The following is a 21,802-nucleotide window of genomic DNA, read 5'->3' on the forward strand; positions in this document are numbered from 1 at the left end:
TCTTCCTGTTGTTTGCTAGTCTGCTGGCCTGGATCTACCCAGATGTGGGATCCCTGGGTCTGGAACTTAACCTCAGCTTCTCGTGTGGGGTTGAGCCTCTGAGCCTCCTTTGGGGACAGGGAGAGCCTTACACAGAGTGTGTGCTCAGATACCAGTGGTTTGGAGTCTGCAGCTGCAAGATATACTTGGTGTTTTGTGCAGGACCAGGCGGGGCCCGCAGGCAGGACCGTGGCCACTAAACCAAGGGGAACCTCATACTAAGGGCACACTGGTTTCCCGTTTCAGAAAGCCAAGGATAGGAGTCTAGGCTGGCAGAAGGCTTGGTGCTTCCCAGCCACAGAACACCACAGTATTTCCTGGACTCGGTTGCTCTTTATTCCTCTTTTAGTGCCCTGCCCGCCCCCACAACATTTGCCACTGGTTAGTGAAGTTTTCCCGTCCGGCTCCTGTGCAAAGAGGGCCTTGAGGCTGAGCCGGAAGGTGGTGGCAGTGAGTTGGCCCGTGCTCTGTTCTCCTGCACTTGCCGCTTCAGCTCCAGGCTGTCATACACCTGGTAGTTGGCATTGCCCCCTGGGCTCCGGCTGAGTGGCATGAAGGTGTGTGGGGGTGGGGTGGGCTCAGTACCCTGGACTTCAGGTAGGGGCTGGGAGGAGTGGGGGAGCAGGGCTGAGCTGGGAGTCAGGGCCCGTTGGTATGAGACTTCACCCAATACAGTGAGGGAGGTGGATGTAGTCAGAGGGTGCTGAGTGGGCATCACCTCAGCCCATTCGGTCACCCGGCGGCGTACCTCATGGGGATCCCGGGAGGTACAGGTCAGGTGTCCTGTGGATGGGTGGGGACTGCGGGTGGGCTGGCTATAAGCATGGCCAGGGAGGCTCTGCCGGTGGGACTGTGGGGCATAGTGCTCCCGGGCCTCAGGCCTGGAGCTCCGGGACACCAGGGCAGATGGAGGCTCAGAGCTCTCCAGACCACGCCGTCGCTGATCCCAGGAATCATATAGTAGCTGGCCCTTGGAGGGGTAAGGGCTGTGTCCCCCAGGGACCCAGGTGGGGTTAGGGGGCAGCCGGTGGGGAGGTGGTGGAGACCAGGTCCACTGCTCAGCCTCCATATTGTTCCAGATGCGGGACTGTGAATAGTGCGGCCTGTAGGACTGCAGCCTCAACTCCGACTTAGCCTCCACACGCTTGGGCATGCGGCGCAGCTCAGATGACAGGTAGAGAGAGGGTGGTGGCAAGCTGGCCAGGATCCCACCCTGGCGACCCCACAACCCCAAGTTGGAGGGCACTGCCTTTTGCTGGTAGAGCCCTCCCCAGCCCCGCTGGGGGCACTTGGGATGTGGAAAGGATAGCTTGTCCTCTTCCTCCTCCAGGAAGGAGTCCAGGTCCTCCTGATCAAAAGAGGGCATTGGTCGCAGCCGTGATATCTTGTGGCTGTGATGTGGGCTATGGAAGACTGAGCGATTGTTGGGGAATTGTCTGCGGTTCTTTGGATTCTGCCGGTGGCTGCTGGGGGAGCGGCGGTGCTGATTACGGTGTGGGCGCTGGCCACTGCGGTTGCGGAAATTGTGGTAGGAGGAAGAGGAGTAGCAAGTGGGCGGGGTCATCTTCACTTCTACAGGGTCCAGGGTGCAGTGAATGTGGACATCTTGGACCTTGGCTGGGGTGTCTTTGGGGGAACTTTCACAAGCCTGCAAGATTTTACCTGGGGAAGGCGAGAGTCCATGAGATCAGGGCAATTGTTGGTTGGATACACTGGGGCCTATCTTCCTAGGGCTGTGGTGGTAGCAGGGGGCAGATGTGTCCCCTACCCCTCTCGCTGCCATACTTACTTTTCTGATTAATCCAAATGATCATCTTGTCTAAGGCATTCTGGAGCCCATACCACATCTGGAGGTGGAGTGGGGTGAGGTGAGAGTGAAGACCAGGCTTTCTACCCCCAACCCTCAAACCGCTCCCAGCCAAGATTGTTCTTGCAGCTGGGGATACAGGCCAAAGCTGGCTCCCACCCTCAGCCCTCTTCACACATAGGGATGGCCCACAGCCACCACTGACCGCAGTTGCCATGTTGACCCCAATGTTGACAAGAATGATGAGGCCCAGCAGCAGGAGTAGGAAGTCCTCAGCATCCTGGGGACTTTCTTGGTATTGATTGCAGCACCCCAGGGTGTTATACCAGAGCTGGGTTTTCATGGTGGGGGGGTCCTAGGGCCACCTGGGCCTCAACCCCCCCCCCCCCACCAGCCCCAACCCACACTGCACTCATGCCAGGATCCGGGGACACCTGCCAGCTGAGGGATCCAGGTCATAATGAGGCGCATTGGCAGGAGTCACAATGCAGAGGTGACGGCTCTTTTATCTATTCAGTTGGCTCTGTATATGGCCATTTTTGCCCTTGGCTCAGTCCCCAGATACCCCGGAGTTCAGCCTGTCCCTCTGTCTTCAAGGGAGCTTGCTTACCTCAACACTGATTCTTGATTTGAAAATATGGTAGCTACAGTGGTGAGACAGTCTTCACAGAGATTGAGTCATGCATAAACCATTTCTCTATTTCATTGTTCTTTTGAGAGATTATAGCAGCCTGGTGGTATTTCCTACCCATACCTACTCGGGAATGGATGGATGGTGACAGCAAGAGTCCCCTCTGAAGTCACCTCACTGTGCATTCCTAAACTGTCCTGCCCACTTCCCTAACACTTCTAGTACTACCCTACCCACCCCTTCCTGGCCGGGGGTTTCAGCCCTAGGTGTTGATGGTCACTGAGCCCATTAGCCCCTTTGCTTCAGGGTGAGACTGACTCTACCTTGTTGGGGTTGCTGCCTCTGGAGGGCACCACCCCAAACCATGGTTTCTCTTATTAGCCAACTGCCCTTCCACTGAGCAACCCCTTCGAGTTGAAAGACTGTTAGCTGCCACCTGAAGAAAACCACATAAAATCACAAAGCACAAAATAGATATAATTGTTGATTTGACAAAGGAGTCTTTGATTTAAACCAAGCTCATCACTGGGGTCTGTGAAAAGGGCACCCTGGGGACCACAAGTTATTTGTTTGTACAATAAACTACTCGGCAGAAACAGAAAACAGCCAGTGGGCATTTTCCATCAAGGCTCCAAAAATATAGTAGGTGCTCAGTACACACCTACTGAATGGAATCAGCTTCAAACGATCAATGACATTAGCTGAATGAAAATGAATAGAGAAGTAGGGCAATTCAAAAAAGGCTTGTCTGCTAACATTCCAGGAGCCCATCTGGTATCACGACGAGGTCCAGTTCCTTCAGCTTGGGTACACGCATGTGACTCTTTGTTCCCAAGCTGTGTGTGTGCAAACATGAGTGCATGTGTGTGATCCCAGCTGCCTGGATGTCCCTGCTCTCCAGTAGATGGAATAGTTTGCCATGTGAACTAAGGAAGGTAGGAGACACTGATGGACCTGGCTGACTCAGTGGCAATGCGAATCTACCTGCAGAAGCAGGGGGATGAAGTATCTGAGGTCATGAAGTTGATCCTTGATGTCTGTGTGACCATGAATAAGTCACTTGGCTTCAGCCTCACTTGTGACATGGAGGAATGGATCAGAAGATCGAGGACACAGAAGGCGGTGGTGTTATTATGAGGCAGCCCTTAAGACTGTCCCCAGTATTTCATCCTCCAAGCCTGCTTGAGGGTATAGGAACTCACAGAAGCCTGAGGTTCTGACCAGGGAACTGTGAGGGCCTGGCCACCTTCTTCACTCTCAGTGGTCCCTCCGCTGAAGAAACCAGGGTTGAGAAGCAGCTACACCTCTCCTGCAGCTGCAGCCTAAACCTGGGCTCTGGCAGGAACCAGACCTCTGAGGGCCGAGGGCTATGGGGATGAGGGTCTCCCTTTTACTGTAGGACTCTCTGGATATCTGGGGTGGGATCGGTGGGGAGCCTTCTCTGGGCACTAAAGAAAACTGGATAGCCCTGGCTGGTATAGCTCAGTGGATTGAGCACAGGCCTGAGAACCAAAGGGTCGCCAGTTTGATTCCGAGTCAGGGCACATGAGTGGGTTGTGAGCCAGGTCCCCAGTAGGGGATGTGCGAGAGGCACCACACATTAATGTTTCCCTCCCTCTTTCTTCTTCCTTTACCCTCTCTCTAAAAATAAATAAAATCTTAAAGAAAATGGGATAAAGGTAGATGGGAACTTTGGAATTAAGAAGAGCCTGGGAAATGTCTGAGGACAGGGCTGATGGAGAGATTGAGGCCAAGAGGTTGATGGTTGATCGGGGTCCTCAGGACTCTCTAGGTCGTCACCAGGGAGATCATTTCCTTGGCAACCAGGCCTTCTGGGAGCTGTGTGGCCCCTAGCCCTGCCCCACCCTCCACTCCACCACAAACCACCTCCTTTTTTTTCTTTCTTTCTTTTTTTTTTTTATTATTCTCCTAGTCACCTCTCTGTCAGGGGATGGTATACCCAGTCCTTGCCCATCCCCTCAGCAGTACTGGATCTGGAGGCCATGGGGTAACAGTGGGACAGAGCCTCCACCTCCCGGGTCAGCTCCCGAAGCCGCCGCCTCACATCACGGGCATCATATGTTATGTGGGCTAAGGAGGGGTGCCGAGGGATATCTGGGACACATGCTGGACCCTTGATCGGTGGTGGAGCTGGGGGGTCAGGGGAGCACTGCTCCTGCTCCCCCTGGGTCCTTGTCCCCCCTCCACTGTTCTTACGGTTCGGGACCTGAGGGCTGGGGGGCGGGGGATTCACAGGGTATACATAGGCCTCTAGGTCCAGTTCTGACCGAATCTCTCTTTTGAGGGGGCTTCCCTCTATGGTCTGCTGGAAACGAATGGTCTGGGGAGGCAGCTCCACAGAGTCTTGGGCCCAGGGAGCCCAGAACCCCTGGGTGGATTGGAAGCCTTCCCAGTCTGAGGGGTCATCCCAGTTGTGGGAGTAGACTGCTGGATGCTGATGAGGGGCCTTCTCCTCATCGTCAGTGTCAGGTGCCCAGGCTTTTGGGTGGTGGGCACAGCGTGCTGATGAGCCTCGATGGCGAAGGCGGCGAGCGGGTGGGGGTGTCAGGGTCATTTTCAAAGGGTCCATGGTGCATCTAAGGTGGACTTCAGGGGAGCTCTGCTTTGGGGGCGAGGTCTTTTCCCGTGAGGATAATTTAGAAGCTTCTGTGGATAGGGGAGAGGTAAGGGGTGAGGGGGATACTGACTCCTACAGTGGTGGAAAGGCAGGGTTGGGGACAGAAGCTACACAGCTATGGAAATCTGAGGGGGCATAATGGGGGTGCGTGGCCAGCTTAGGGTCAAAGGCTAAAACACCTGGGTATCTGCCCTTCCTCTGCCCTAACCCCAGGCCCCTCTTACCTTTGTCACAAACCATATGGCAGAACATGTGGTGTAAGAAGACACGAAGTCTGCGCCAGAGCTGAGGGAAGGACACAGTGTCCACAGGCAAGCCCTGGCCACCAGACCTGCCCCCAGCCAACCTGCCAGCACCCTCCCACCCAGCCCTGCCCTGACCAGCGTCACCAGATTGATGCCAATGTTAATGCAGATGATGAGGCCCAGCAGCAACAGGATGGAGTTGCCCAGGTCCTGACAGCTGTTGGTGTTGGGGCTATGATATGAGTCACACCTGGGCCATGGCTGCTCAGCCATGGCCATGGGGGTCCCTAGGGCCACCAGGGCCCCTAGGCCCCCAGCCCACTGTGCCCCAGTACCCAGCCTGCCTGTCCCAGAGGCTTTGGGGGTAAGCGGGTCACAATGATGCTGGGGCTCCCCCTCACAATGTGCCCAGAGGGAGTCCTCAGCCTGGGATTAACCTTCCAGCCTGAGTCCAGACCTTGGCGAAAGCCAAGCCCTTCACCTTGTATGCCTGTCTTGTAGCCAGCTACCTGGACCACTAGCCAGGCACTCTGGCCTGCCTGGTGTCTTCTGTCCCTTGTCAGCCCATTGGGGCTTTTTCTACACCCGGCTCAGTCGTCTGCAGACACGGGTCCTAATCTTAACTCCCCAAATAGCCCCATTACCATGGCAACCTCACTCAGCACCCACTCCCCCTTTCTCTCAGACCTCAGTCACCAAAAAGGGTGTGGGTGCAGACCTCTGCCATCAGCAGTCGTGTCCCCGAGGCTTGTTTCTTCAGAGACCCTGCTCCTGCCGCTCGACACCACAGCAGGCACAACCAACATTAAACTTTATATTTACAATATTCTCTTCATCTTTTGCCAGGTTTAAAAATGTGTACAGAGCTGCAAAGGGTGGGGACATGGGACTGTCAGGGAACTGTTCCAGGGAGAGGGCTGGGCATTGGAGTCCGTGGCTGAATCATGGGGTCCCCCAGCCCTTCTCCCATGTCCCAACTTGTGGGACATCTGCCTATAGGGTTCAGGGCCCAGGGCCCTAGCATTTAGAGGGCATGGCTGTTTGGAGAGGAACTAGACCAGGCAGGAGAAAGGCGTGGTGTGGGGGGGTGGGGGTATGGAGAATGAAGTTTCAGTGCTTGAAGGTGTGAGAAGGGACGGTCAAGAGGCAAAGTTCTAGGGAGCCAAGACCAGGGATTCTCGATCTGGGTGTCAGTGGAAGACAGCACCCATCCCCTACTCAAGTTTGGCACTAACAACCCACAAAATGCCAGTAGACAAGGATTCTCTCCTCCACTGGTGTCCCTGACGAGGTTCTGTTTCCTCTAGGCTCAGGTCCCCTCTGGGCAGTCACCTTACACGTGTCCTTTCAAATTTTTCCTGCTGGTGTCTGCCCATGTCCTGCCACCCATTGCCCCTCCATCTGCTTCTCAGCACAGCTGACCTCATTCTCTCCCCAAGCATGAAGCCTTTCTCCCTTGTTCTCCTCCCTGCCACCCTCCACCCCTCGTTTTCCTCACCCTTGGCAGCTGAGGGAAGAAGGGGCAGGTCAAAGAAGAGCAATGGGCTGCTGAGGGGAGAAGCTGGTCTGACACTGAGATACAGAGATGGCTTCAAAGAGGGAGAGACATGTGGAAAAGGGAAACTGAGGCACAGAGGAAGGGATGAGACATGGTGGGGATAAGAGACACAGGTAGAACCCCTGTACCTGCCACCTCCCCCTCTCCTGTATCCCACCTGCTCCCACGTTTACCTGCTGTGGCCCAGGACGGGGGAATCCTTGGCAAACCCACCCACCCAGTTTGGCACAGATGAGTAATGGTCTGAGGACTGAGGGAAAGGCTGTCCTTAGACCTCAATGAGGACTTTGGTCAAACATGCATGGCCTCTACGGGTGGCAGGTCATACACCCCTGACCCTGAACTTGGCATCTCTGGGGAAGGGAGGGGCAGAGCTCTGCCCTCAGGGTTTGTACATCCCCCTCAGATTCTAAGAGCTTGAAGACTCTTCCTACCCGCTGTGTGAGGAATTAGGTGCTGGGCCTGAGGCCTGGGGGATGCGAGGAAGTACTGGAGAGAAAGGGGCCATCTGCATGGGAAAACATACATCCACATGCAAGAACATGTTTGCACTCAGAGAAGTGTGTCCTGGACTTCTGGGAAAACAAGTTCCCAGGTGGTACAGGGATGCACGATCTCCCGTCCCCCTGGCAGAGATTCTCTGTCTGTCACCTATGGAAGGCAAGGCCTACCTGGGAGACCGTGCTCCACCTGACTTGTGCCAAGGGGGAAATACATGCTTCTCCAGGGCTGGGGGCGGGGGGCACGGCAGAGGGACGGGCAGCAGGGAGGGGACACTGGTTTCTCACTACTTCCCAAGAACCACCCTGTTACCTGGTGGCCAAGGGTTACTGTACATGAACACACCACTTCCAGGGCCTCCACGGGGTGGACAGAGGAGAGAGAGGAGGCAGGAGGAGGTGGGAGAAGGCATGAGGGAATATGATTCTGGGGTATAAATCCCCACAGAAATTCTTTGAGGGGGCCAACATGTGTCCAGGGCGGCAAAAAAAACCTCACCCTGCACATGGGAAAACACACCCCCTTGTAGAAAGCACACCTCCACGTGGGAAAATCCTTCCACACTTCCACACACTGAAGACTGGTGTCCCAGTGGAGGGGACAAAACACCCCCCAGTTGTTCGAAGGCCCAGGTCCAGAGAAGAAAATGGGCCTCTATGCACGGGAAAACACACATCCCAGTGAGGGACCCAAGTCCGCCTAATGTTCCTCGACGCGTAGCGAGAAAAGCCTGTTGCAAAGTCCTCCTCCCTGTCTTCCGAGTGGCACTCCTGCCGTGGGAGGGTTGGGGAGGAGGGCCCCCCCAAGCCATCCCCTATACCCGGGTAGTGGAGTGGGGGTGGGGTAGAGTGTTGTTGTGGCTGGTAGCGGTGGGGGGAGGTGGGGGAAAGGGCCCAAAGGGATGGAGGGAGGGTGGCGGTGGGGGAGGTGGTGGTCCCAGGCCACTGGGCAGCAGGGTCAGGGCCCCAGGGGCCAAGAGAGGCACATCGTCCGGTGCCCGGCGCAGGGCCAGGGTGTAGTCGGGTGGGCAGGCGGGGCGCAGGGCCTCAGCAGGGTCCGCCCCAATGCCACCACCCCGTTTCAGCTGCAATGACACCAGCTCCTCTTCTGGTGGTAGCTCTCGGCCAGTGGTAGGGAGCAGGGGGCCCCCACCAGGCACACCGGAGCCTGATCCGCCTGGGGGACTGAGCCTCCTGCACCGCAGCTCCTGCCGCCGGTCCCGCTTGTAGTACAGGGCGGCAAAGGCAAGGATGTTGAGGAAGAGGAGGGAGGCGCCCACAGCCACAGTGACGCTCAGCTCTGTGGAGTAGTCCCGGGAATCCCCGGGGAAGCGGTCATAGGCCCTGGGGCCTGGCTCAGGCTCAGGCTCGGGTGGCAGAGTGGCAGGTGGTGGGGGCCTGCGTGTGCCTGGGGCTCCGGGGGGCGGGCGAGGTGGCCAGCGCGTGGCATAGGGAGGCAAGCGCGTGGTGGTGGTAAAGATCTCTGTGTGCAGGTTGTGCAGGTGGGGCACAAGCTCCAGCCAGAAGGCCACCTTGTTGGCACGGTAGTTGTCACGCACGCGCGGCTTCAAGCCAATGTGCAGGTACTGCTTCTCCTTGCTGTTGAACTTGCTCCATACCACCTCCTCGAAGCGGTTGGGCTTGGTGTGGATGAACTTGGTGTCCTGCGGCACTGGCTGGTTGGGGTCGCTGTGGGCACAGGAGGGCAGGGAAAGTAGGAGTGAGGGTGAAGCTCCAACAGATGTGGGAGGGTGGCGGAGGAATGTGGAAGGAGACAGAGATGCAGAGAGCCAGGGAAACAGAAGAAAGACAGAGAAAAAGCAAGAGGCAGAGAGACAGAGATAGATAGAAGAGATAAATTCCCAGAGACAGGGAAAGAAAAACAATGAGGGATGGAGACAGACTTCCAGAGACAGCCAGAGATGAGGACAGAGGGACAGAGATAGGCAGAGGCAGAGACAGCCAGTGAGAGAAGCAGAGGCTGAGACTGAGTGAGAAAGACATACAGAGGCAGAAAGATAAAGACACATGAAAGACAACCACGGTGAAATCAGCAAGCAAAAAGCAAACCAATTGAAGGGAAAGGGAGAGATTTCAATGGCTTTCGAGAGTATGAGATGTAGAGACAGCCATAAAGAGACAGGCGGCCCCAAACCCCTACATATGCTCAGACACAGATGGGAGCTGTCAGAGGGCAGAGCACTGGGAGAAGAGAGAGGGTGGCTGGGCAAGGGAGGGAAGAAGAGACAGCCATGGAGCCAAAGCCACCAAGTGAGCCCACCCCAGAAAGGACAGGGACATCTCTGTTTAACTCTGCTGAATCTCCAACATGCAACTCAGTGCCTGGCACAGAGAAGGTATCCAGCAGGTGTCTGAGTCGAGAAGGCAAGGTGCCGTAATGTAGAGATGGTGGCCTTGTGAAGAAGTGAGAAAGAGAAGGAGCGGACAGTGGAGGGGTGTGTGTGCCTCAGCCTGCATAGTGCCCCACCCAGGCCCTCTGGCCCTCACCCAGTCTTGGCGAAGTTGGTCCAGTAGGTCATGACCACGGCGCTGAGCATGACATCATTCTTAGAGAAATTGCAGGGGAAGAGGTCTGTGGCACCCACCATGGGCACACCAAAGACGTAGGGCAGCTCATCCCCGTGCGCTGCATCTGCCCACTCGGGCCGGCCCTCAGCCTGGCAGTGGTGGTAGAAGGTGTAAAAGTAGACAGGGGACTGGTAGTCAGCATGCAGCTGGCGGTGGCCACAGCTGGTGCCACCCACTGGTGGTCAGTAAAGAGCGCCAACAGGGTCTTGCGCCGCATCTCACCGTTGTCCCGGTCGGCCCAGTCTGTGTACATAAACTTGATGGTCTCCCGCAGCACATCCTTGCCCTCTGGGTAGCCATACAGGTTGTCCACAAAGTTGGAGACTGTGAAGTCAAAGGCGCTGGCGGACACTCCATCCTCACTCTCTGCTGAGTCCTCCACGAACTTGAGGCCTTCCCCTTGGTTGACGCCAATGAGCATGTCATAATTTAGGAATTCTCCTTGCTGCATGAGGATCTCAGGGTCATCAGGGACAACATCACCATCCACCACGGGCCCAAAGGCGATGTGGTAACTGGGGAGAAGAGGTCAGAATCTCATCACCTGCTCACTGGCCTCCTCTCAACTCAGTTTGTTAAGCCCTCTGCCTGGAAGATTCATAGGACTTAAAATCTCCTATGAATCCACCTGGGTTGATGTGGCTCAGTTGGCTGGAGCATCATCCCGTAAACCGAAGGGTCTCAGGTTTGATTCCTGGTCAGGGCACATGCCTGCATTGCAGGTTCAGTCCTCGGTCAGGGGACGTTTGAGAGACAACCAATCAATGTTTCTCATGTTGAAGTTTCTGTCCCCCTCTCTCCCTTCTTTCCTCTCTCTCTGAAATCAACAAGTATATCACGGGGTGAGGGGAAAAAAACCTCTCTTACGAATCCTTTAGGGCACTTGGCCTTGGAAGTCTTCTCTGAAGTACTTTATGGCACCTTGTGTATACTTGCCCTGTTTGGGTACCTCCACTCACTCCACTTAGGGAAGGCTTCCAAGAGAAGAAGGCAGGGCCACTAGAGGGGCCCGAAGCCCACCTCTCCTTGTCAAATCTGCAGACACCTCTCATCCTCAACCTCCTTGGACTCAGCAAGGTGGGTGAAGGCCTGGACCCAGCCCTCTCCCACGCCCACACCAACACCCATACCGGGCAGGCTGCACATCCTGGTCCACCAGCTCCCGGGACGGCTTCCGACGCAGACACTCCACAGCTTCAGCACTGTCCTCCCGGTCACAGCCCACCTTTGCTGCCAGTAGTCGCGTGTATTTGAGCGGCTGGTAATTGACAGACCAGCTGGAAATGGCAGTACCACTCTGGGCAATGGCCTTCTGGAACAGCCCTGGTGGGATAGGCAGGCATTAGGCCAGGCAGTATCAGACCAACAGAGAAGGGGGACCTGGTAGGTTCAGGGGTATAGAAAAGGGGACAAGACGGGCAGACTAATGAGGTTGCTGGTACCTTCCGAATGGTGAGAAAGGATCAGAAGGTTGACACAGGATGCGCCTGCCCCAGACCCAAAGATGGTGATGCGCTCAGGGTCACCCCCAAAGTGGGCAATGTTTTCACTGAGCCAGCGTAGGGCCTGGATCTGGTCCAGGAGTCCATAGTTGCCTTTTGCAGCCTGGTCCCCGGTGCTGAGAAATCCTGGAGGTAAAGAAAGAAAGGGAGCTACCTGGGGGGTGTTACAGTGTCCTTGCCTCTTACCTGGACAGCTCAGCCCAGCCCAGAAGCTATTTTGCTGTTCCTGGGTTTATAGGACCCCACCCACCAGGTCCCCTCCCAGACTCCCTAGAGTTGGTTGCCCTCCCTCACCAAGCACCCCAAGCCGGTAGTTGAGCGTGGCTACAATGACGTTGCCATAGGCGGCCAGGACAGAGCCATCGAACATGTTCCCGGTGCCCTCCATGTAGGAGCCACTGTGCAGAAACAGCATCACGGGCTTCTTCCCAGAGTCTCGGATATCTGTGTGGGGAGAGGGTGGGCAGGTGGGCCGGGAGTGGGGACAAGGACACAGTGAGACCAGAAGCAGCACCTCCCAGCTCCCAGGCCTGCTGAAGACCAGCCCAGAGCTCAGGGGACATGTCATTCCCATCCCTGGGGGGCAAGACCGGATTCCCCTCCCTCCATCCCCAGCTAGCTCTGGCAGAAGGTCCCCTCCCCACCACCTCCTGCCAGTTTGCTCCAAGACACTTCTTCAAATGCCAGGCAGATCTTCCAAGAAGCCTAACAGAGGCAGGGGTGGGGGGTGGCCCCCCTCAGGGCATGTGCTGGATCCAGAGGACCTCCTCCCCACACACACACAGCAAATCTTCCTGCTCCTAGGAGGAGTGAGCCCCTAAGGCTGGCACTGGAGCTAAAGATGCTAGGAGGGTCCTGGGCTTTTCTCAGATTTAGGCCTTGGGCCTTAGCTCCACATGGTAGACTGGTCTATCCATGAGGGGGTGTCAGGCCCTAGGGTCTCTGGGGGCTTGGTCTCCTCCCCGCCCTAATTCCTTTCTAGGTCACCTCCCTAGTCACCATGGCAACCCCCAGCCTAATTACTATGGCAGAAGGAGGCAGGGTGGGAAAGAGCTTGCTTAATGAAGCCAGGGTGCAGCTCCCCTGTCTTGGAACCCCCTGCAAACTGGCCTGAGCCCTGGGTTCTGCACCAGACCCTTCTCTTGTCATGTCCCAAAAGGATACCATAATCACTGCAACATATAGTAGACTTTTGAGGCACTCTAGACTGGACTAAAAAGTGACTAATTCCAGGAGAAGGTCGGAGTCTGAGAGGGCTTGCCACAGTCCCTGAGGCTATGTAAGTACCCTCCCCTGCAGCCTCTGCACCAGGGCTGGGCTGACCCACAGGCCTTCCTCCTTCATTACACCTGCAATCTCCGCCTAGCCTGGGCCCTCAGCAAACAAGAGGCAGGCCTGGTCCCCAGTGGTTCTGCCAGCCTCCTGCATCCTGCTAGAAACTTTCTTCTAGCCAGATATCAACCAACAGGTCACTAAGACACTTCCCTCCATTCCCTATAGGGAGCTTCCTGCCTTCTTTCTCTCAGGGCCTTCTACGACACCTTCCTCTGCCTGACTTTGGCCAGAAGCTCCTAGGTGGGCAGTGCCTCCTTTATGTCCTCCCCAAATCCTATTTTTCTCTTTGTTCCTGAACCTCCAGTGGCCTTCCAAGAAGTTCAGGCTGAGTCTCCTTCCCTCCAAGGTCCTGTCCTAAACACCCTCAGTTCTCCCCCCTCCTCCCCACCCAGCACCTCCACTCCCAGTATGGGAGGAGGGTGGATCAGAAAAGGAAGGAGCAGGAAGTGGGGCTGGGGCAACAAGAATTAAAAACCAACAACAAAAAACAGGATCAAGAAAGAAGAAAGAAAAAAACAATAACCAAAAAGCAAGAAGCTCTCGGGGCAGATTCAACAAGAAAGAAAAAAAAAAGATCCATTTTTTGGAAAAAAAGAAAAAAAAAGAAAAAAATTCTTTGCATTTTTTAATTCAAAATTTTGTGGTGAAACTTCAAGAGATTGGGCCCTGTTTTCAAAAATTTCCAAATTCTTTAATTAGCTTCAAATGTTTGCATTTTCTGCATCTAACAGGCCTTTGGAAATTGTAGCAGGCTTCTGATATTTCAATGTGTCATCAATTTGCCAACTTAATTTTCTTTTCAAATGTTGTTTTGCTTCAAATTAAAATAGTTTTTCAAATGCTACATTTCACAAGTTTCAAAACAGTCCAAATTTTTGTCAAACTCTTAACATTTTATCCAATTTTTTGGTGTTCTATTTTTTTTCTGACATTCCAATTTTTTTTTTTCACTGTATTTTCGCCACATTTAGCTTTTCTTGCAGGTTTTTCTAGTGGGTCCAATTTTGTTCATATTTCATTTGAAGTTTTCATAATTCTTTTTTCCAATATTACAAGTTTTTCTTTTCTTTTCTTTTTCATTTTTAGTGGGGAGAACAACTGTGGGCCTTCAGGGCTGTGGGGGTATTTAGTGAGGGGCAGGGCCATGAACGTGAACGTCCTCTTATCAGCAACCACATGCAGCAGCGGGATTTTTAAATCTACCTGTGTCTGGCGGATTGAGCGTCGCCTCGTCACGTTTTTTTGTGAGCGGACCTAAGACCGGGAACACAAAACAGAGAAAAAAGGACAATTTTGTGGGGAAAGATGGGGGTCAGGGGAGGTGGTGGATGGGGAAGGGAGGAGAGAAAGTAGAAAAGGGGAGGGTGGGGGGCAGAAAAAATAAGCCAAAAAAAGCAAAATTTGTTTGCAAGAAAAAGAAACCAAGAAAAGAGAAAAACGTTTTTTACAACCCAATTTTGTTCCCCTCCCCAGAAAAAGTCATGCCCCAAAGAAAAGGCTGGTTTTGGGTGGGGTGGGGGGGGGCAGGAGGGGGCCCTTAGTGGGCTGAGGCCTATCTTAAGACACACTGACTTGGCTGGAAAGGATTTGGCTTGTAGATGTGTTGGCTAATTGCTGGAAATGAAACAGTGTTAGAGGCGGGGTGGGAGGGGAGGGGAAACCTGCCCAGGAGACCAAGGCCAGCTTTGCCACCTGGTCCACCACTCACACAGGCCCTCTTCAGGGCTAGCCAAGCACCTGCCTGCTCCCCAAGGCTGTAGAGAGGAGGGGCTGCAGCAGAAAGGATTCTGCTTCCCTCTGGACCAGTCTGGAGAGCTGTGGGTAGGTCAGCTAAAGTGGCCTTCCCCACCTACCCAGCCTCCCAGCCACCAGCATTTCTCTTCCATCCACACTCACAGGCCTGGCTTCTCACCCCATGTCCCCAATGTGGGGTGAAGCAGGGAAAGGGGTCATCAGGTCTTGCCCTCCACTCCACCTCTTCCCTCTGCCCTGCCCACCCTCCAAACTTCATCCCCCTACCCAGGCCTGCTCTCCTCCCTCCAAACGGTAAATCCCCCACCAGGGGCACCAGCCCTTCACCGACCCCTTCTCTAATGCCAAGAATCCCCCCCTCCCCAATTGGGGGTTCAATCCACAAATAGGGAATAAGAAACACAGTGCCCTGAGCCAGCCTGACACATAAAGTGCCAGGAAGTGCTCGGAAGCACAAAGTGTGCCCACTGTCAAGGAAGGTCCTAGACTAGGCCCAGAAACCTAGACCAGGCCCAGGTTTCTTTCAGGGGAGAGCTGGAACCCAGCAGCCTGAGGGGGTTCCTGAAAGCTGACTGGTTTCTCCTCAACAGCAGAAGGAGGGATGGGTCAGCAAGGCCCAGGCCAGCCTATGGAAAGCTTTTCTCAACTGGCAATAATGGCCCTGTGGGGACCCATTAGGGTCAGGGCCTATTCTCTTCTGTGACAGGGTGGGAATGGGGATGAAGTCAGCAAGGCGTGCATGTATGTGAGTATTAAGTGTATGTGTGTATTAAGTGTATGTGTGTGTGCCTGAGTCAGCCTCTTCCTCCCAGAGCTGATGTGAAGATTCAGTGAGAACACCTGAGTGCAGCAGGCCCCTAAGCGGATGGCAGTAAGCGATGGTTAAAAAATACAAAAGGTGTGGGGCATGGTGGACAATTTGTGTGGAGATGTTGGGATAGACAGTCCTTTGGTAGGAAGTACTGGATGGGTGTTCCACTGAGGAGGACACTGAGTTGGACAGCCTACGTGAGGATGTGGAATTGGAGAGCCCACAGATGGAGGGTGTTGAGAAGGACAGCCTCTGTGAAGGCGCTGGGGTGAAGAATTCACAGGAGGGAGAGTGCTGGATGTGGTAAACATTCCATGAGAGAGCGGGGAGTGTGCAGTGGATGCCTCTCATGCAGAGGCTGTCCAGTCAATGTTCTGTTAGGGTGCTTGGAATCTGAATGAGATTACAGCGAATGGCCCTTCTGTGCATTGTGTGTACAGGTTACTATGAGGCATGGTTTTATATGGGGAGGGGTAGTTAGGGTGTTAGGGTACCTGGCTGGTATGAGTAAGATAGGGTGGATTGTTCACACAGGTGTTGGGAACAAGATGGGCGGATTGAGGTGCTGGAAGTGTTCTGTGATTGGCATGAGAGGACTTTGGGTACAGGGACTGTGGTGTGAGTGGCCTGGTGGAGCACATGGTCCAGGTGCAGGGTTATGTGGATAAAGGTCTATCTATGTATGGGTATTATTAGGCACATGACCTATATCCAGGAATACTGGGAGTCACAGGTGTGGGTGATGGGGTACACAGTTTTAGAAAAATGTTGGGGCATGTGCTGTGTAAAGGTGCTGGGAGCTGCGGTAGTGTGTGTTGGAACACATACATGGTCAGTGTCAGATCGGTTGGGCACATGACAGAATGTTGAGTAGTACAGATCCTGATCTGTTGAGGGACTTGGTACATGAGGTGGGTTGTGGGTGTGTAGGGTGTACACAGAAGGGTTCCTGGTACCAGGCCTGTGGTAAAGTTGTTGGAAAATGACCTGTAGGGTGTGTGGTAGGAGTAGATGGGCTCTGACAAGGTGTTGGGGTATTTCAGAGTAGTGACATAGGGTGTAAGAAGGATAGTGTGGGGCTGTGAGGATGGTCTGTTTGGTGGCTAGAGTTGTGCTGACTCCCTCTGTTGTGGACATCTGGAAGGTCCTCTGAAGGGTACTCTGATTAATCTTAGTGTGCTAGAGGTTGGCAGGAGCAGAACTGTCCAGGGGGAGTGTGTTGGGGCCACGAGCAGAGCTGTAGGTGAACTGAGTTCAAAGTTATTGACAAGACAGCCAGTTGAAGAGCCCCAGAGAAGGTGTTCTGATGGGGATGGGTGGGTGTGCCGTGAGTGGAGAGGCCCTTGGCAAGGCCTTGCCCTGATCCTTCAGGATTGTATAAGGATCAGAGGATGTAGGGATCAGAGGGCCTGGAGAAGAGACCCTCACTTTAGGCAAGGGGCTCTGGATGTGATGTGATAGATGGAAGCCTGCAGGACTGGCCTGGGGGAAGGGAGGAGTCTGCTGTCCTTGAGCTATAGATGTTGCTAAAGTGGACAAGCCAGGGACAGGCCCAGGCGTGGGGGTGGGAGGTGGGGGTAGAGGGGAATGGGTGCCCAGGCAGGTGATGGATACTTCCTTTGTGGGGACCTGCTGGGTAAGTCCAGCCTCTTGTTTGTTGACCTTACCACTGGCTGTCTCTGTGGGGGTGGAACTTGGGGGGGTGGCTGTCTATGGGATTCATTCCTGGGACTGCTTGGCAGGTACCCATACCACACTCGGAGGGCACACAGAGCCACCAGGGACATACTGTCTGCTCACTGTCCCCACAAAGCCCAGCTCCCATCCTGGACTGTGCCAGTGCCTGAGGTTCTGCATGTGTGTTTGTGGGCTGTGTCCAGAGTGCCCGTGTGGTGCCCGCGCCCTTACCGTCCTCAGTGGGCACGTAGAGGTTGAGGTACAGGCAGTCCTCGCTCTGGTTCTGCACGTAGGTGGCGGCTGCCTCCAAGTTGTCGGTGAACCACACAGGCAGCATGATGGCTGGCAGCGCCCCGTGCAGGTTCTGCGGGCAGGCGGGTGGCAGGGTGGTGGCGTTGCGCACGCCGGGCCACGAGGCCGGGGCCTCGGGCGGCTGGAAGCGGCGGGCGCCCAGGGGTGGTGTGGCGTAGGGCACGCCCAAGAACTGCACGACGGGGCCCAGGATCTCGTTGTTGAGCTCACGCCGTACACCGCGCACTCGCCCGTAGGCTGTGTTCACCACTGGGAAGCGCTCCTCCCCGAGGCTGCTGAGGCCCAGGCCGGGGCCACCAGGGGCACCGCCCCCAGGACCCCCTCCCCCGCGTTGAGCCCCCACCAGCCCCACCAGACACAGCGCCAGGAGCCACATGCTGATAGGGGGACCCCCCCTCCCTCCCCGGGACCCCCCCCCCTCGGAGAGAGAGAGAAGGGGGGGGAGAGGGAGGGAGGCCCCCCCTCGCCCCAGGAGGGAGGAGGGGGAGGGAAAGGAGGGAGGAGGGGAGTGGGAAGGGACCTGGGTTAGATTGGATAGAGAAGGGGTCTGTTCCTCTCCATGGAGGGGGGAAGGGGTGGGGAAGGGGAAGGAAGTGGGAAAAGGTGAATGCAGGCTGGACCCGTGGGTTGGAGGGAGAGGGTACGCAAGATACAGACAGACAGACAGAAAAATACATAGGAAAGGTGGAAGAAGGGAAGGGAAGAAGGGCAGACAGAAGGGAATGGGAAAACAGAAGAGGCAAGTGGTTAGTGACGTGGAATTCAGACCAGTTGCCCCCCTTCTTCCACCCTCAGGCCCCCCAGCACTTCCTCTCACCCCCCAAACCCCCTCCTTCAGCAGGGACCCAGATAGAAAAGTCTGAGGCTGGGGGTAGGGCCAAGATGTGGTAAAAGTCCAGGACACAACCAGGGGGAAGGACCTTCCAGGTGCTTCATCTGCCTTATCCCTATCAGGAGGGCTCTCCTTGGGGACTTAGGAGTCCCAGTTCCCACCTCCCTGGGAGGGATGAGATAGACAAGGAAGAGAAAATAAAAATACCAAGTCATTAATTAGCAGGAAGTGGCGGGTTTGTTTATACGTGTTAATTACTCCTGAGCTGTAATTTCATGGCACTTAACCCCCACCCCAGGCCAGACTCCAGGCCTTCCTTGGGACTGCACAAGCCCAGCACCTTCTCCTCCCTTTGACATCGCATTCCCTAAGGATTCGTGTAGCAGTGGGGGGACCCCTTTTCCCCAGGCCCTTTCCATTACCTCTCTCAGAAGTTAAGATGCATTGAGGCAGGGGCTAGAGTAAGGAGGGGATGCTGGAGGGGGGCAAATCCAGGGACAGATGCGTGATCCTGTAGCCGGTTGCCGAGCGACGGGATGCTGCCCCGCAATGTTACCTCGGCAACGGGCTGCAGCTTTAACCCTGGCGGGGGGGGGGCGGGGGGGGGCAGGTCTGGAGGAAGAGGGGAAGGGACTGGCTTGGTTATGGGGTCCATTCTAGGCATGAGGGCAGGGGCATGAGTCAGAAAGCTAGAGTTTCCCCCAGCCTTAGCATAGAGGAAGAAGTATATATGTTGAGGGGAGCAGGAGACTGGAAGCATTAAAGAACCCTAAAAGACCCGCCTCTTGGCCCTTGTTGGCCAATCAGAGCCTAGTCCTAGTGACCAGGCCTCTGGCTGGGGAGAAGGGGTGTTGAGGTGGGTTTAGAGAGAGTCAGATGCACCTACCCCCTCCCACAGTCTTGAACAGCCTTGTACTCCAGGCAGCTCTTCTTCCACACATGGTATTTTGACTGGTGTCCTGGAGGCAAACCTAGGCTTTTTCTCATCCTATTTCAGCTATTCACCTCCCCTTCCCCTTGCCAGTCCCCCACAGATGCTGCTCTGATACCTGGGTGCTCAGGGCAGCAGGAGTGGGACAAGGGAAGAGATCTGACAGAAGGGGCAACACCCAGGTCATTTCAGCAACCCTCCAACCCCCACAACCGCCAAAGCTGTTTGCTGACGTGGGGTTTTCAGAGCCAGGCGCCAGCCCGCGGGTGGCTCTCTGCAGGTGTCAATTTATTCCAGAGATGAGGACACAGGAATCCTTACCACACACACCCAGTCATACCCTCCCCCTCTTCAGGTCCTCTAAAGCTCCTGTTCCCCCATCACCTGGAGGGGGCTTGGGGCTGGCTCCCTCAGGATTTCCTCTGCCCATGCCAGGGTGGGCTCTGCTTCCATGGCCTTGCCATCCCCTCCCCCTCCTACTAACTCGGTTTATCTGCCTCTGCCACCCTTTCTCCCTTAAGGTACTTTGGGCCTGTGGCCTTCTCCCTGACAGCTTCTCTCCCTTCTTACCTCCCTCTGGAGCCACCCCCCCTCCACCTCTTTCCTCTCCATAACGCTCCCTCAGCGCATCTTTCCCAGCCTCTTTCAGACTGCTCCATCTCTTGCCTTCAGTCTCTGTCCCTCAGTCTCTTTTCATCACTCTCTTCCATATTTCCCTCCTTAGTGTTTCTCATTTTTCTCTCCTTCACATACCTCCCCCAAATTTCTCCCTCAAGCCTTTTCTGTTTCTCTCTCCTCCTCTTTCCCTGTCTCCCCCATTTTCTCTCCTCTTCTTTCTCCTTTCTGTCTGCCACGTCTTGCTCCCCCCTCCTCTCTATTCCTCTCTCTTGCTCTTTCCATTCCTGACCAGCCAGGCCTGACTCCCACAGCCAGGGAGAGTTGAGGGACGGGGGCTCAGGCCGCAGCCCCCCCCCCCCCTTCTGCAGTGGGGAAAAATGGCTTGGCTGGGAAGGGGAGAAGGAGGGGGAGGGGGAGATGGGAACACATGGGGTCTGTGGGCCCATTCAAAGGATCATTCATGGGCTGGAGAGAGGCAGAGACAAAGAGACCGAGACGGAGAGACACGGCGAGAGCATCCCTAGGCGGAGACCAGCAGACAGAGCAGGCTGAGGGAAACCAGGCGCAGGGAGACAGATGGGGAGTGGGAGACCCCAGTGGACCGCCACGAAATCCCCTCCACCAGACCCGGCTTAGCTCCTACCTGGCTCAGCCCTGGGGCCGTGGTGCCTCCATCCAGGGCTCCGAGTAGGGGGCGGCGGCCTCTGAGCCCCCGCGGTCCCGCAGGCCCAGCCCCCGCCCGCAGCGCCTCACCCAGCGGGGGAGGGGGATCGCCCCAGCCCCAGGGGGCGGGGCCGGGATCCAGTCGATCCCTGGGGAGAGGTAGGCGATGGGGTCAGGAGGAAGCCGAGAACAGGGAGCCCCGCAGTGGGGATAGAGGAGTGAGGTGGGGGCAACGGAACGAGACTGGATTGAGGATCCACTGGCTCCGTGGGCCGGCTTCGAGGGACCAGAAGGCGGTCCAGGCGGAGGATCCTAAGGGATCGGGTGCGGGGAGAGGAGTCCACGGCAATCCCCAGGGGCCCGGAGCCCGGGAGCGCAGGATCCGCGGTGCAGGGGCAGGGATCCAGCCGGAATCCTCGGGGAGAGGGAGGGATCTAGTCGATCCCGAGGGCGGGCGGGGGTGGGAGGTCCTGGGAGTCAGAGGAAGGCGGGAGTAGAGTCTGGAGCCCCGGGACAGGGGTCGGCACTGCTCCTAGGAGGGAAAGGGGGGGAAGTAAAGGGAAGGTTTCGGGGGACGCTCAGCAGCCGGGAGGCCCGGACTCCTGGCTCCGCGCGCCAGGGCCCACCCGCCCCGCGTCCATCCCAGCCCGAGAGTGATGATCCGTCGGCGGAGCAGCCGCAGCAGCCCCGCGCGTCACCGCGCGGCCGCCTCCCCCGCCCCCTGCAGAGAGAGCGGCGCACACCCCTCGCTCTCACCCGCCTGTACGCCCGCCCGCCCGCCCTCCAGAGTGTGGGGGGATTGAAGAAGGTGGAAAAGGGAGGGAGTGGACAGACCGACGTAAGAACGAAGCCGTCCCGTGCAGGAAGTAGACATCCTCCCCAGATATCCCACCCTTAGGGCTTCGCGGTTGGTGGTACTGGTGGTGTTGGTGGGGTGAACTATAGGGGGCGGGGCATCATATGACGAAGGCGGGGCCTTCGGACCTGGAGGAGGGGTCATATGTATAGTGGGCGGGGTTTAATGGAGATGGGTGGGGCTTGGGTAATTGCGGGGTCGCCTCTTTTTGCGTGCGGGTCTGTTTTAAAGGAGAAAAGGAAGAGCCTGTGGGGAAAGAGCCAGAACTTTGCCTGGGGATCTGGATTTTTGGAAATTGGCAGGAGGTGGGAGGAGGCGTTAGAAGAGGAGATCAACTTGGAAAGTGGGCCAATCCATGACGCAAATCCTGTAGTACCGCCCCTCAACCCCGCCCCCCCACTGCTCCTCTCCTCTGCTCCTAATTGGTTCTGATTTCTCCGCCCGCCAGAAGTCTTCGCCACTCAACAGAGGTTTTACAAAGGCGCAAGCACCCGGGTGAGGAGCTG

General features: G+C 56.0%; 3 protein-coding genes across 3 annotated transcripts; all 3 read right to left on the reverse strand.

Annotated features, from left to right (window-relative positions):
* Positions 1-421: 421 nt before the first annotated feature.
* Positions 422-3,232, reverse strand: SPEM2 (SPEM family member 2). The gene is made up of 3 exons (XM_028534717.2): positions 2,052-3,232; positions 1,829-1,886; positions 422-1,701 (listed from the first exon to the last, which is right to left on the reverse strand). The coding sequence occupies exons 1-3, from the start codon at positions 2,187-2,189 to the stop codon at positions 422-424; spliced, it is 1,476 nt and encodes a 491-aa protein (XP_028390518.1). The 5' UTR covers positions 2,190-3,232.
* Positions 3,233-4,338: 1,106 nt separating this feature from the next.
* Positions 4,339-6,090, reverse strand: SPEM1 (spermatid maturation 1). The gene is made up of 3 exons (XM_028534720.2): positions 5,496-6,090; positions 5,340-5,400; positions 4,339-5,144 (listed from the first exon to the last, which is right to left on the reverse strand). The coding sequence occupies exons 1-3, from the start codon at positions 5,637-5,639 to the stop codon at positions 4,411-4,413; spliced, it is 939 nt and encodes a 312-aa protein (XP_028390521.1). The 5' UTR covers positions 5,640-6,090; the 3' UTR covers positions 4,339-4,410.
* Positions 6,091-6,161: 71 nt separating this feature from the next.
* NLGN2 (neuroligin 2) lies at positions 6,162-21,357 on the reverse strand. The gene is given in 10 exon segments (XM_028534169.2): positions 6,162-9,107; positions 9,927-10,155; positions 10,158-10,522; positions 11,138-11,330; positions 11,450-11,635; positions 11,804-11,953; positions 14,048-14,098; positions 17,316-18,010; positions 20,421-20,972; positions 21,275-21,357. Coding segments are annotated over 8 exon segments (2,505 nt in total). The 5' UTR covers positions 17,773-18,010; positions 20,421-20,972; positions 21,275-21,357; the 3' UTR covers positions 6,162-8,233.
* Between the last annotated feature and the right edge of the window lie 445 nt (positions 21,358-21,802).

This window comes from Phyllostomus discolor, chromosome 8, assembly GCF_004126475.2.
Source record: "Phyllostomus discolor isolate MPI-MPIP mPhyDis1 chromosome 8, mPhyDis1.pri.v3, whole genome shotgun sequence".
Lineage (NCBI taxonomy): Eukaryota > Metazoa > Chordata > Mammalia > Chiroptera > Phyllostomidae > Phyllostomus > Phyllostomus discolor.

Coding starts and splice junctions, on each gene's coding strand:
- SPEM2 (XM_028534717.2), bottom strand. CDS start 2,189: ATGAAAACCCAGCTCTGGTATAACACCCTGGGGTGCTGCAATCAATAC. Junction 1,887..2,051: donor GGGTCAACATGGCAACTGCG/GTCAGTGGTGGC, acceptor CTCCACCTCCAG/ATGTGGTATGGGCTCCAGAA. Junction 1,702..1,828: donor CATTTGGATTAATCAGAAAA/GTAAGTATGGCA, acceptor CGCCTTCCCCAG/GTAAAATCTTGCAGGCTTGT.
- SPEM1 (XM_028534720.2), bottom strand. CDS start 5,639: ATGGCCATGGCTGAGCAGCCATGGCCCAGGTGTGACTCATATCATAGC. Junction 5,401..5,495: donor GCATCAATCTGGTGACGCTG/GTCAGGGCAGGG, acceptor TCCTTCCCTCAG/CTCTGGCGCAGACTTCGTGT. Junction 5,145..5,339: donor CCATATGGTTTGTGACAAAG/GTAAGAGGGGCC, acceptor CCCTATCCACAG/AAGCTTCTAAATTATCCTCA.